At 40.9% G+C, this 15,148-nt stretch overlaps 1 protein-coding gene across 1 annotated transcript in view; it reads right to left on the minus strand.

Moving 5' to 3' along the window:
* The window catches only part of LOC121286105 (lymphoid-restricted membrane protein), a 158,583-nt gene that overhangs the window by 7,327 nt on the left and 136,108 nt on the right, over positions 1-15,148 (minus strand). The window contains exons 32-37 of the mRNA XM_041203097.1: positions 14,623-14,773; positions 11,016-11,062; positions 8,611-8,676; positions 6,466-6,557; positions 4,599-4,709; positions 1,756-1,869 (exon numbers count right to left, since the gene is read on the minus strand). Coding sequence (XP_041059031.1) covers positions 1,756-1,869; positions 4,599-4,709; positions 6,466-6,557; positions 8,611-8,676; positions 11,016-11,062; positions 14,623-14,773 — 581 coding nt within the window. The remainder of the gene's footprint in view (positions 1-1,755; positions 1,870-4,598; positions 4,710-6,465; positions 6,558-8,610; positions 8,677-11,015; positions 11,063-14,622; positions 14,774-15,148) is intronic.

The following is a 15,148-nucleotide window of genomic DNA, read 5'->3' on the forward strand; positions in this document are numbered from 1 at the left end:
CAGCATACCACTACCATCTGGGAAACACTGGCTGGTAAATATTGGAGAGTACCCCAGAGCAGTCGAGGCATCTGAATTTCATCTTTAGCAGAGCTATGCTTCAATGGGTGTTTGTTTGAAGATGGCTGCCATTGTATTGGTGCTGGAGCTCAGTCTCAGGCTGTTTGAGTGATAGAGTTCACCTCCTCAGAGGGTAGCCCTCATCTCCAAATACCCATCCAAGGAGCTGGGGGTTGGGTTGAAACAATGAGTCAGCCTTGACTCCTGTGTTATAAATGGGTCATGGTAACTCCGTGGGAAATGGGCACAGATGTACAGGAATATCTTATGATGATCACAGGCCAGTTGCACATTTAGTGAATAGTTGCCCTTTCTGTTCACCAATTGGTCTAGGTTCTCTATTGATGCCCCGATGGCAACATGCATATGGTCCACGGAACCCTGGACTTGTGGGAAGTCGGCTATGAAAGTGAACCCGGTTGTCTTCTGAGTTTGAGGAGCCACTCAGTCTTGAATGTTATGAAATCAGCCACCCTGGAGAAGGCATCAGTCACAGCATGGATGCAGCACTGAGCAGCTGACTTGGAGCTCTCACAGAGAGGTGCAATAAAGCCTTGGAAGGAGCTGGAGGCAAAGAAATTGAGGGCCACCGTGACCTTCAGTGCAATAGGAAAGGCATATTGGTCTGTAGATCTTGGGACCAAGTTACCATGGGGAAGGGCACAGGGGTTGTCAACTTCCTAGAGACACCAAATCTCTTCCTGCACTGATATTCTGTAATCTCCAGGTTGGTGAGCTATTTCTGTATACACACTGCTCAGGGTATTGCCTGGTGGTGGTCCTCCTCCATACTGCCTGAAAAGGTTCTGCCTCCTTCTGCCTGGTGACCCTGCTTCATGGCACTTGAGGTTGTTGCTGGACTTGAATCACTTGCTGGTGTGCTGGAGCTGCACTCATGGCCACTGGCAGAATTGTCCTTCAATGAAGATTGTTGGAGGCTCTACAAACGCCCTGTTGGTGGCAGATTTGTCAGACTCAGTGTTCTGGGACCTCGCTTCCTCCAACCCTGCCCTGCTGCAATTTCAGGAGCTCTTCCAGCTCTTTCTCAATTGAAATATTGGCAAAAAATGCTTACTTGAAGCAGGTAGAGAACGTTCCCACACTGATGAAAAGCCTCTGGCTGTGTTTACAAACCGAGCAACCTGATGTGGTTCTCATACTCTTCTGAAAGCTACACGCCTTGATGAAAATACCGTTGGAGGTGAAAATCGCATTTCAGGCAGGCTTTTAAAATGGTGATAAAAGCAAAAAACTGCGGATGCTGGAAATCCAAAACAAAAGTAAAAATACCTGGAAAAACTCAGCAGGTCTGACAGCATCTGCGGAGAGAAACACAATTAACGTTTCGAGCCCGTATGACTCTTCAACAGAAATGGTGAACCTGACATCACTTTGCATGCGTGTCGGACAGTGACCTACCACCTTTCCCGCTTCAGACAAAATGGATCCCTGCTTTCAGCTGTGGCCACCCAACGTGAGTTTGCTGTGTGTCGAGGTGGCAAAAACTGACTCCAAATATCAGTGTGTTCTTCACACTTACATACCTAGTCCAATTATTACATAGCCCCTAGTTATGATCACCTTACATTAAAATAGATTCCACTGGAGCAAATATAAGACATTCGCCTTTTACCATAACGTGTTAGCTGAACTATCATAAGTCACACATATCAGCATGGTTAACAATATACTTACATTACACATGGTTCAGCATTTGGATGGTTATTTTTTGCTTCGGTTAAGATAGCTTCTTCTGTTGCCTCTTCTTTTGCTTCCCCCTCTTGTGATTCCAATCCTGGAGCAGCCCTACTGGGTGGCAACAATGTGGACAGAGCAGATGCCGATCACTTAGTTTTAGTTTTTCAGATTCCTTACTCACAGTAAACAGCACACTGTTGACAACCTATCTGACACATTCAAAGTCATTTGGTATTTGATAGAGGTTTAACTGCAAACTAAGATTCATTTGATTTAATATACAACTATTTCCCCGATCAGTTTAGAGGGTAGTCTGCCTTTGTTGATCACCTTTAATACAGAAAAGCAAATCTAAACAGTTCAGGAAAAGTTTTTGAGAGAGACCGTTCAGAAAGGCAACTGGAAGCTCGATTTAATGATAGATTTTAAGGCTTCTAAAATAGAAAACAAACAATAACTTGTATTTATAAAGCAGCTTAACAATGGGTGGAAAGATAGAGGGGCTCCAGAGAGCAAGGCTGATACAAGAGAAGGCACCAACATCAGTTTTGTGATGGCAGACTGGGGGTAGGGAGAGGTGCACAGCAGTCAGGGACCTCCCAATCAAAGCTGACCTATAGCTTTAGAACATAATGGGCTACAGAGGATCACAGAGTTAATAAGAGACAAAACTGAAGGGTTTTTTGTGGGCAAGGGTAACAATTTGGTATTAGATGCAGTGGAACATTTGGATAAGGGGCATTTGTATAGCTCCATTCACAAGCTCAGAACATCTCAAAGCACTTTATAGCCAATTAAGTATATTTGAAGCGTTGCCAAATTGTAATGGGATCGCAGCACCTAATACACGTACAGCAAGGTCCAACAAGCAGAAATATGTTAGTGACTAGATAATCTTGCAACAGGGGAGAACTCCCCTGCCCTTCTTTGAAATAGTGGCCTTGGAATGTCCACCTGAGAGCACAGACAGCGCCTCACAGCTTATAGTCTCATCCAAAAAGACTGCACCTCGTGACAGTGCAGCACTTCCTTAGTATTGCACTGGTGAGAGAGCCTGGATTGCATGCTCAAATCTGAGGAGTGGGAATATGAACATACAACGTTCTAACTCAGAGGTGAAAATGCTATAATGGAACCATGACTGACACACAAGGGAGAAACAATAATGAGGATGTAACTGTCAGAATAGATTAGGGAGAACCAGTGAATGTGGTGTATTTGGATTTTCAGAAAGCTTTTGATAAAGTCCCACATAAGAGGTTAATGTGCAAAATTAAAGCACATGGGATTGGGGGTAATATATTGGCATGGATTGAGAATTGGTAAGCAGACAGAAAACAGAGCAGGAATAAATAGGCCTTTTTTGGAATAGCAGGCAATGACTGGTGGGGTACCGCAGCGGGTGCTTAGGCCCCAGCTATTCACAATATACGTATCAATCATTTTGAAAGGGAACCAAATGTAATATTTCTAATTTTGCTGATGACACAAAACTATGTAGGAATGTGAATGGTGAGGAGGATGTTAAGAGGCTTCAAGGCGATTTAGACAAGTTGAGTGAATGGGCAAATACATGGCAGATGCAGTAATACGTGAATAAGTGTGAACTTATCCACTTTGGTAGGAAAAACAGAATGGCAAAGTATTATTTAAATGGTGATAAGATTGGGAAACGTTGGTGTACAAAGGGACCTGGATGCCCTTGGTACACCAATCACTGAAAGCAAGCATGCAGCAAGCAGTTAAGAAATGGTATGCTGGCCTTCATTGCAAGAGGACTGGAGTACAGGAGCAAGGATGTCTTACTGCAGCTATACAGGGCCTTGGTGAAACCATGCCTAGAGTATTGTGTGCTAGAGTAGTGTTTTGGTCTCCTTAGTTACTTGCCATAGAGGGAGTGCAGCAAAGATTCACCAGACTGATTCCTGGGATGGCAGGATTGTCATATATGAGGAGAGATTAGGATGACTAGGCCTGCATTCACTTGAGTTTAGAAGAACGAGAGGGGATCTCATTGAAATGTATGAAATTCTGACAGGGCTGGACAGACTGGATGCAGGGATGATGTTTCCTCTGGCTGGGGGGTCACAATGTCAGGATATGGGTAGGCTATTTAGGAGAGATGAAGAGAAACTTCTTCACTTGGGGTGGTGAACCTATGAAAGCCAAGTCACTGAATATATTTAAGGAAGAAATAAATAGATTTCTAGACTCTTAAGGCATCATGAGGTATGGGGAGAGAGGAGTATGGTGTTGAGAGAGTAATCAGCCATGACTATATTGAATGATGGGGCAGGCTCGATGAACCGAACGACCTACTCCAGCTTCTATTTTTCTGTGTTTCTTTCCAGTGTTCAACTGGAGGAAATTCTAACCCATACGCTGCTTTAATAAAGGAAGTTCTTCCTGCACTGTCTGGGGAGATGGTGGTGTAGTAGTAATGACACTGGACTAATAATCCAGGTCAATGCTCTGGGGACATGGGTTCAAATCTCACTATCACAACTGGTAGAATTTAAATTCAATTAATAAATTTGGAATATAAAGTTAGTCTCAGGATGGTGACCATGAAACTATCATTTATTGTTGTAAAAAAATCTGGTTCACTAATGTCCTTTAGGGAAGGAAATCTGCCACCCTTACCTGGTCTGGCCTACATGTGACTCCAGATCCACACAAATGTGGTTCACCTTTAACTGCCCTATGCAATGGCCTAGCAAATCCCTCAGTACAAGGGCAACAAATGCTGATCTTGCCAGTGATGCCCACTCCCATGAAAGAATAAAGTAAAAAAATATTTTACATGGACAGATACTTGCATTGAGAATTATTTGACTCACCTCTTATTCACTATCCGATTGTCCTTGTCACCCCAGGTACAGGTGCTGATAAATCGATGCAGTGCTGGCCGGGATGAGGATGGATCGTTTTCTTTTTGCCCTACAAGTTTCCTAAATCAAGTTTAAATAATTTAATATCCAAAAATTGCCACAGTTTAAATAAGCAATTTAAATACTACTGTAGAAGGTGATGTTTTACATCAAACTTCAAAAGCTGACAGTTTTTTTTTAAAACTAGCTTAGTTTTAGAATAATGGCATGAAATTTTCTTTATGTCCAATCTGCCGTACAATGGTCAGAGTAGTGAAGCTTCTGAAATACAAAGTAAATGGAACTAACTTTACACAAAGCTGCCATAAGCACCTCTGAAGTTTTTATGTAGCTGGAGATTGTTGCAGACGGACTTCAAATAGAGGTTAAGGTAAGCCTCTTGGGTATGGCAATTTATCACTTTGGTATGTACCCGAGGCCATTTCACTATGGAATAGATTTTAGACTTATTCTGCTGGGCGGTAAACTGGCTATCGGGGATTGACTGCATGGTGTGGACTCTGCCTGATTTGTCATTCCATGGAAGTCAGTTTCCTATCCAGAGAAGGTAAAATAAATTCCACAAGTAAAAACAAGCTATTCCACCAGTGTTCTCTTCACTTGACTTATTTGTGTCGTACCTTTAAGATAGCACAGCCAGGCATGTGTGCATCTTAATGGGAGTACTGCTTGTGCCCTGTTGGTTTGTCTACTGCATCTTGATGCTACGCAGCCACATTCCTGCACAGCTTACAGGGAGAATTGATTCCAACCCATACGTGTCTTTGATGTGGCCGTATATGGAATAATTGAATAAATGGCCAAAGCAGCATGCAAATTGTGGTTCTTACTTTTTCTATTCATCAGCTAATTTAAATTGAGTGCTCAGCACAAGTTAGAAATCAGACATGAAACAACAGAGTGCATGACTTATTAGCATACATGACTATACTAAGTAGCTACTCCCTCTATTTTCTCCCACAATGCCAAGTCTAGCTCAGGATGATGAACAGGCTACCCTCCTAACATCATTGTCAATTCAGTTGACATTTTGTGTTGAGTTAGTCAGGGGGAGGTTCAGATTGAATAAGGAACGTTACAAGCAGTCATAGAAGAACAACAAAAGCCATTTTCCCAATCTGATAGCCTTAAATTAGAATCACACTGAAGTTACAAAATAAAAACAGGCTATTTGGCCCAATGAGCCTGTGCTGATGTTTATGAGCCACATGAACCTCATCAGCACATCCTTCCATTCCTTTGTCACTTGTGAACTTATCTAGCCTCCCTTTAAATGCATCTTTGCTATTCAACTCAGCTACCCCATGTTTTAGAAGTTCCACATTCTCAATTATCCTGTCACTATTAAGTTAAACTAAGTCATTTAAGTAATAAAATTAATAACACTCCTTTTAACTTGGGCAAAATGGTTGGGCAGTCTGAGCATAGCAAATAACAGGTACCAAACTGACTTGACTTAAAAGCTCTTACTTAAAAACCATTTTCACTTTTGGAAGGGTAATACAACTTGAAAGGATATCACAGTTATTCGTGTGAGTGACGATCTGGAATGCACTGCCTGAAAGGATGCTGGAAGCAGGTTGTTTTGTAATTTTGAAAAGAGAATTGGATAGCTACTTGAAAAGGGGAAATCTACAGGGCAATGGGTAAAGAGTGGGGCTAACTGGTAACTCAAAGAACCAGCACAGACATGATGGGCCAAAGGAGCTCCTGAGCTGCATGATTTTACGATTCTATGCAGCTGCCATTATCAGCACAATGACTGCAGCACCACCATGTCCAAAAGCAGTATATGTGTACAAAATCGATGACCTACCAACTGCTCATCTTTCTCACAAGCTTGTTCCGCAACTTGTCCTGATCTCCTTCAGACTTTCTTCTTCCTTCATCAATCTCATTCAGCTTTGACTAAATTGTAAATCAAATATAGTTTTTTCAACTTCAGAATTTAATACACTTCAGAAGTTAAAGAACTGCCCAAATTGTTGCCAGGGGTGGGGGGCATTGGAGTGCTTGGGAGGGGAGGGTCTACTGCTTCATCATGTATCAAAGTCACTGTCAATCCTGTACCACACCCCCCTCCACCCCCACCCCCCCCACCCCCACCCACCCCCCCACCACCAATTTAAACCCAATGTCTTGCCAAAAGCAGAATTTCCAATTTAGGTTGTTGAACCAGGTAGTTACCGAGTAGAAACCAGGGACTTCTCCAGCGGGATGTCCTCTCCCATCTCCCAATCACCCGACAATTACAATAAATTTATAAACAAAAGTGATTTGTTTCTCAAGGGTAGTTAATATTCTTTGAAATTGTCACAACCCCCAACTCACTTTATAGTTCCCCTGAAAATTTTATTCAATATTTAAGCAAACAGACCCATTAGTGTAAGTTTAAAAAAAATAATTCTCAGGATATGGCAAGGTCAGCATTTCGTTGCCCATCTGTAATTTCCATTACGAAGGTTTGATACACTGTGTGGCTTGAGAGTGTAGTTAACAATCAACCTTAGGACTGGAGTACAGGGTTAACCAGGTATGGATGGCAGGTTTCCTTCACGGAAGAGTATGAATGAATCAATTGGGTTTTTCCAACAATTCAACAGCATCATGTTCACTTTATTTTCCAGATTCATTTATTTACCATAAATTCAAATTCTCAAGCAAATTTAAATTTACATTCTCTGGATTAATCATCTTAACCTCTAGGTCACTAATCCAGTAACATATCCATTATTATACATAGTAAACAGTGATAGAAATAGGTTCAAAATAGATTTAAAATTGTAGTTTGGGTCAAGAGATGAACAATGTTGATTCCCCTCAACCCCATCTCTAAATATAAATGTTTAGACATTTAAGAGAAGGACTTCTAAGAAAAAGCAATGATAGTGCTGGATGTTGCAAAAGAAAATCCTTCAACTGAGTCAACATCTGGAATAGATTATCAAAATGCAAGGCAAGTATGAGATTATTGCAACCCTTTAATAGGGAGTTGGACAAATTCTTGCAAGTTCAGGTCATATCAAATGGCGGAAGGTAGCCAAGGGGCTGCTTTAATTATTATTAATTACTTGCATCTCCTGGAACTTCAAGGGTTGGAGAGGAACTTCAAGACAGTTTTCCCTGTATTGGCCGAAGGTATTTTCTTAATCTCCAAAGCGTTTGTGTTACTGCGGATGTGGGGGTTGAGGGAGAGCAATGATGCAGGTCTGGATGTACTTGTTGGTCTCCCCTGTCCTTTTTATTTGCTCATAGCAGCCCTATGGCCTGCCAACATTCCCCGTTCTAGGTCACACATGAAGGATGCTCACAGCAGGTAGTGAACACCCAACTATAAGCTTCTTTACATTCAGTAAGAGCAGTAGGGAGGAGAGAAAGAATGAGGTACAACGGAGGTGAAGAGGAGAAAAGAAACAGACCATGTTCCCAAACCCACTGTATGCCTAAGTCATGGTGACTTCATGTTATATTAGAAAGCAAGCTGGTAATGTAATCAACTGAATGTTGCCACCTAGTTTTGCATTGGTTGTGTCACATGAAGTGCTTAATTCTTCTGAGATAGCATCACACCAAGTATTTTAAGGTTTTCCAGCTGCCAACTCAAACAAAACTACCTTAATCCCATTGCATATAAGTTTAAAAATAACCCTCACATATGGGAGCAATTTTAAATCAGTAAATCTCAGCTCTCCTAATAAATTAATTGTTCGGTTTGCAACAACCAAATCATTTCTGCCCTCCAGCTACCAAATATTGCTGTTGTGCATATTTTATTCACTGGTATAGCCTATGTTTTTTATTTGCACAAGTCTATTGTGCTATGACAAATTAAAAGTAGGCTTGCAGAAATTTTAACAATCTTCAAGAATCCTGAACGGTTTCCAGTTGTGAAGCTGCTGCTCCACCCAACACCAAATTAGATTAATGATGTGCAGACACTCGTATGCTGTAGATTTCTTACCAAGTCAAATGGTGTTCCTGCTGTGCATCTTGGGATTGCTGCAATGCTGACTCTTCGTGGGGAACTCTTTAACGAGAGAGAATGGCAGAAAAAAAGTTGTAATTAACATTGGCACCTTTTCCCACATTTGATACTGAATATTCATTTCCAGAAGTTGGAAAGTGTCATATGTGCTAACATTCATGAAGCAGCAATCCAACTCCCCATCCTGATTCTGTATCAATAAGGACAACCCCATCAGCTTCAGGACATAAGAGGGCAAGATGGAGGGAAGATGTACAATATGGAGGGGCAGGTGCACAAGTGGGGCAAGATTGAAAGAGAGAAATAAAGAGAAAACAAGAAAAAAAATTGTTTTTATATAGCACCATCCATGATCTCAGAATACCTCAAAGGGCTTTATAGCCACTTACTTATTTTTGAAGGGCAATAACTGTTGTAATGTAGGAAAAGTGGCAATCAATTTGTGCACAGCAAGGTCTCAAACAGCTATGAAATAATTGACCCGTTAATCTGTTTTAGAGATGTTGAATGAGGGATAAATGTTAGAGTTGCCACAAGGACAAAGAATGCAATGGGATCCTTAACATCTATCCCAACAGGCAGCCTTAATGGTCATCTGAAAGACAGCACCTCAGCCAAGAATAGTGCTGAATACTATTGGGCCTGGCGTAACAAAATCAATCTCAAACAGTGATTGACCTTTAATAGTGCATTTTAGAACCTCAGCATTAAATCAGAATAACTTTGTGGGCCACCAGATCACCATTACATGACACAGGTTCTTAAACTCAACCAGCTGTTAACCACTACTGCCACCAAGCTTATTTGCCTTGGGCCTTCTCTGTCTGCTCTGAAGTGGTACATACAAAAATTCTGCAGCAAGCGTAAAAAGTGACAAAGAAGTAAAGGATCCATGGTTAAAGGAAGTTGAAGCTTTGAACAAATTTTAAAGAGGAAAAACTAAACCAGGATTCAAGACAAAAGAAAATCAAGATCAAGAGTTTGGGAAGAAAAATGAAGTTAAAGAACAGCACTTTAAAACGAAGAGCAATATTTCAGGAAAGATTGCCATTTTACAACTTCCATGCGGTGCCTTAGGAAGGTGTCTGAGATTCTACAGACTTTACAACTTGTGCAATCAAAATCTGCAGAAAGGGGTAACGTGCCCAGAATCAATGGGAGTGATTTTTTCCCAGGTATTCTCCTGATCATCCTTTGTAACTTCAGCTCAATGTCTGTAAATGCAGGAATAAGAATGGTGTAAACATTCCCCATGTTACAAGATGACTGTTTCAAAAGGATTTCCATCAGCTCTGGGATGACCGGAGGTTGTGAATAGCACTACATAAATTAAAATGAGTTCATTCGTTAAGAGTATGCTTTATCACCAGAGTTCTCTAGGTTGCTCTGAATTACAGAGAGTGATTAAAACCCCAACCCCACCAAAAACTTTAACACCAAAGTTAAAGAAGCGATTTGTATTCACACAAAGGATAGAACCATTCTCCAACTTTCCTGATTAGTTATTCCCCAGCCTTTCCTGTTTCTTGTGTAGAAAAAGCCAGTATCAATACTTTTAAATACTCATGGCTGATTAGGATAATTGACCAGCAGCCATGCAGATCAGGAAACTGTAAGCATGCTGGCTGTAGGGTGGCCATTGGACCAGTTTTTAGCTGGTCTGGCCCATGCTGGGTACTGGAAGCCTTTATGTCCGATATTTTTATTTTGGGGTCACTAAATGCAAATGATCTCTGCCCTGAATAGGATCGCCTTTGCCTTGCACTGACCACTGTGCCACATTGAGGGGCCTGCAGAGTATTTATCCTTTTCTAGCTGGCCTGGCATATCAAACTTGCCCACCTGCTACCCAGATCCACAGATTCAGCCCTGGACCACATTGCTGACTCAGAAATGTTGATGAGTTTACCTCACTGGCTCCATACCAGACTTGCATAATAATGGCTCCCGAGCTCTAACACTCTCCATGATAACAAGCTGCAGAAGGTGGCCATTCGTCTGGTTTTACACTGCATAGTCTGTTTTTCAGCTGGTCTGGTGCCTGGTATGCTTGAGCTACGTCAGCCGAGCCAGCTACCATTTTCTATCCATCATTTTCAATAGGTGAATCACAAGAAAAAGTTGCAGGGTTATAGAGAAAGCACGGGTCGTGGGACTGATTGGATAGCTCTTTCAAAAGAGGCTGCACAGATATGAAGGGCCAAATGGGCTCCTACTGTGCTGCAAGGTTCTACAATTCAACCAGCTACCGACGCTCCTTTCTGGTCACGTGCATTTGCAAAACTGAGCCCTGGTGTATCCAAGGCCTTATACAGGTCTTAATCTCCACTCATGGTACAGCTGTTTTGGTCAACACTATGCATCTGCTTTTGAATACTTACTTTGCCAAGTGTCTGAGCAGTAAGGAACTTTTTACTTCGCAGATCATCTGAAAATGAATGGTACTGTAGGTCAATAATGTCAATTCTTTAAGCTTTTCATTAAAGTAGCTATACCATTGTTATGATCTTGGAATCCAATACTGCCATAGCATTACTGTGTTACATATTTGCATTATTGCTGCAAAGGTTAAATTTCATAAACTAAAGTTTCAATCTAATCTCTGATCACATGTATATGAGGTGGTTTTCATCAGTTCTTGTAAGGGAGCTTTTAAGGATTATTGTACTCTAACATACAACATACATTCTGTATAGAAATTACCAAGGATGCCTATTTACCGTATACACTTCTTAGTTTGCCACAGTATGAGAAAGCAAGTATCTATATGCAAACTCCCAATCACAACACAGACCATCGAAATTTGGAATAATATTCCAGTTTCCTTATCATCACTTGGCCAAAGTCCTAGAACTCCCTGCTAAATAACATTCACCAGAAGGACTGCAGTGGTTCAAGGCAGTGCCTGAGCACCACCTTTCCAGCATGAACTGGTTGGAATGAATTACTTTTTGTTTCTGTGCTGTATATCCTACGTATCCTTTGCAGGGCAACGAGAAATGGACAATAAATGTTAGCCTTACCAGTGACATCAACATCTGGAAATTGGATTTTAAAAAAATCCTTTCCAATGAATCTGCTAGTTAGAAATCACACTGTGGTTTAATCCCATATTACAAGTCTGCGATTTACTTATTCCATTTACAAATAAACCTCTCTAATCTGGAAACCTGTAAGGTTCTCCATTTTGAAAAAAAGTTAATCTGTACATTTGTGTTTTTGAATCTGAATTGATAGACGTAAACCCAAACTTAAAATTGTATTTTTCACCTAGCAACCTGAACCAGCTGAGTAAAGACTACTCCTCTCAAAATCCAACTTGAGGGACTCAAGAACTTTACCACCTAGTGGAAGCCATCCAACTTGGATGCCTCAGACTCATCCCACATTATTTGTCCTCCTTAGACATTGATGGGCTCCTCAGACATTCTCAGGAACAATTTCCCTCTCAGACCTGCCACCTACTCCCTAGATTCCCTCCCATTTCCTGATTTAAGAGCTATGGCTTAGCTCATTGTCACAAATAATCATCAATTTCAGCTTTGCTCTTTCTTCAAGCATATATTCTCTCACTCCAGTTACAGAACTGCTCTGTAACTACTCCTTAAAAAGCTTGCCTTAAAACCATCTGTCCTCTTGCAGCACTGCCCAAACTACACTTCCTAGCTATCATCCACTAACACAGTGCCACTTAATTCTCTTCTTACCATTGTCTGTTTGAGGTCTGTCTAGTCTGGATTTCTTCCCAGATTCAGCACCAAAATTGTCTGGCCTAAGTGATGGACAATATTCTGTGCAACTGCAATCACAATGTGCTATGCCTCAGTGCCCTCAGACACCATTGACCACTCCATCCTCCTCCAGCACTTCTTTCTATAATCCTCCTCAAAAGAAATCCCTCCCCTGATCCCATTCCTACGTCCCCCACTGGAATCAGTACATTTCCTGAGATAGTTTCTGCACACAGTGCCCTCTGGCATGCACTGATCATCCATTCTTGGCCCCTCCTATTCTTTATCTATATGTCAGATTTTTTAACACTTAAAAGTCAGTCCTGGATATGAAGAGTGTTAACTTTCCAAAGACTCATCAGGTGGGGGCATTAACAACGTGGAAGAAAAATGGAATGCTTTGAGGATCATTCTTGTGCAATGGAAAGTCCAAAGGAGGACGAATGATGAAACAAAGCTAAATTGGCAAATGTGTCAGGCTTAAACGAAAGTGTCCGAGAAAAACAGAAATAGCAAAGGAGGCAGTGAGACCTTGGTTTAATGTCTCATCTGAAAAAAGGCGCCTCTGACAATGCAGCACAGCCTCATTACTGCATGAATTGTCATCCTTTATTTTCGTACTTGAGCCCTGAAGTGGGATCTGATAAAGGCTGAGCAACATTATACGCATCACTCAGAAATAAATTAGACTGGATTTCTACTTAAAGGCTATGTGGAAAGAGCAGGAGTGACAGGGCAAATTGAATACTTCAGCAAACAGCTGCCAAGGGCATGATGGGCCGAATGCCCTCCTGTGTTGTATGATTCTATAACCTGGAATCTTTTTATTTAGAGGCAAGTGTGCTACTAACTGATCTTTACTAATGGCAAAGCAATCAGGACAGCCTAAAGGATGTTAGAGATGATATTTTTAGACCTACAGCAAAGTGCACAACTACAGATTACAATGTTAACTGAGCAGATCATGAACAGAGTGGGAAGTTGAGAATTTAGCTGTGGAAACTCAGTGCGAAACCCAGTCTAGTTCTTTTCATCTTTAACACTTGTGGTTTATGTGACCCTTGAGCATTACTTAAAATTTTGTCAGCATTATAGAGCTTGGTGCAAGCTAGTGTGTAAAATAAACCTTAACAGACTTTTGTAAAATCAAATAGGTTGTGTCAAGAAAGAATAAAGAGTTTAATAATAGTAAAAGGACATTAGTTTGAGCCTTTTACTGTTTTCTCTGTTGGTCTTAGTGACTAAAGGTGTTACATATAAATGAATGAAGTATTTGCAACAGGATTTGTAATGTGCGTCATCTGTGAATCAGTTAGTAGCACTCTTGACTCTAAATAACAAGATTCTAAATTATAGAATCCAATCCAGGCTGGGTTCAGAGATCCTTTTGGTTTTGGCATTGAGGTGGTTTAAAAGATGGACAATTTATCTTTTTAGAGACATAAGTTGCTGGGTTGAGGTCTTTAAAAAATATCGCTGTCTGCAGCACACGGATGGTCAAAAACAACAGACATGGTTTGAGCTTGTAAAAATAGATGGAGAGAAAGACCCACAGGGATCTTCTGTGCTATTTGTTTCCAGACTGACTTCTTTCTCCCTGGTGCTTGAAGAAAGATTGATTGTCTGAGGTCAGTTTTGATTAGGTGACCACCTGATTAATACTTCCATTGTCCGCATAAACGATTCAAAGTTAGAAACCATTGCTACACAATGGGGGGAATGGATGATGGCTATTCACACCTACTTATAATGAACTGGTTCCTCTACAGCTTTGTTTAAGTTTTGTGTTCAGAGACAGTAAGTCTGGAAGCCCATGGATTTTGAGTTTTAGTAAATCCATAGACAATAGAAAGTGGGAATTCCACAAATGGTTTTGTCTCAGCATGTCCATTCAAGGAAGGGCACCCCGCCCAGGATCATTTAACAAAGAATTTTATGAAGACTGGAGGTCATTGAGTATGCAGAAATTACAAAAATTCACCTGACTTTCAGTGGCCACCTTAACACGTTGCTATTTTAGTCCTTTTTAAAACTTTGTCAGTGATTTTCAGCCAGTAAGTTCATAAAGTATTTTTTTTTGATGAGGCATGGCTTCCTAACAATGGTTCCACAACATCATGTACCGCTACTAAGATTTAAAAACAGTCTCCTGTATAACTCTGTCAAATGTGGGTCATCAATCTAAACAGGGACTGGAAACAACCTGCTTGGCACTTCTAGAAATGATAATAGTCAAACTCCAAACATTAACAATTACCTCGGTTTTCTCCAAATGAACTGCAGGCTTTGCCATTCTGAAAAAGTAGTTGCTTCATTTCTTCCAGCTCTGTGTGCTCTTTTACATACATACGCTTCAAGTTTTCAACGTACTGGATCATAACTTCAACAGCCTTACTGACTCGAGTTTCCTAATGAACAAAAAATTCCAACTTTTAGTACATGAGTTACTCAATAGATTTAAAAACAACACAGTCCCAACTTCAGACATGTTTCAGGGCAGGGGGATGCCATTCAGTCCAAAGAGATGATAGAAAAATATTTGGTAGGCTAATTGCCCTGTTTTTCACCATCACCCATTGCCAGATTATGGCCTCACTGTTTCTGCAGGGGTTATGTGCGCTAATACTATACATTAATTCTCAGTTAGGAGAGGCAGGCTCCATTCTAGATATATAAATGCTTATGTTTCCCTTTCAATAGCCTGAATAAGGAAGGCACACAACTACTGGCAATTGGTCCAATTGCAGCTCTTCAAATTACCTATCACCTACAAGATGCGGTCA

Source organism: Carcharodon carcharias, chromosome 13, assembly GCF_017639515.1.
Source record: "Carcharodon carcharias isolate sCarCar2 chromosome 13, sCarCar2.pri, whole genome shotgun sequence".
Lineage (NCBI taxonomy): Eukaryota > Metazoa > Chordata > Chondrichthyes > Lamniformes > Lamnidae > Carcharodon > Carcharodon carcharias.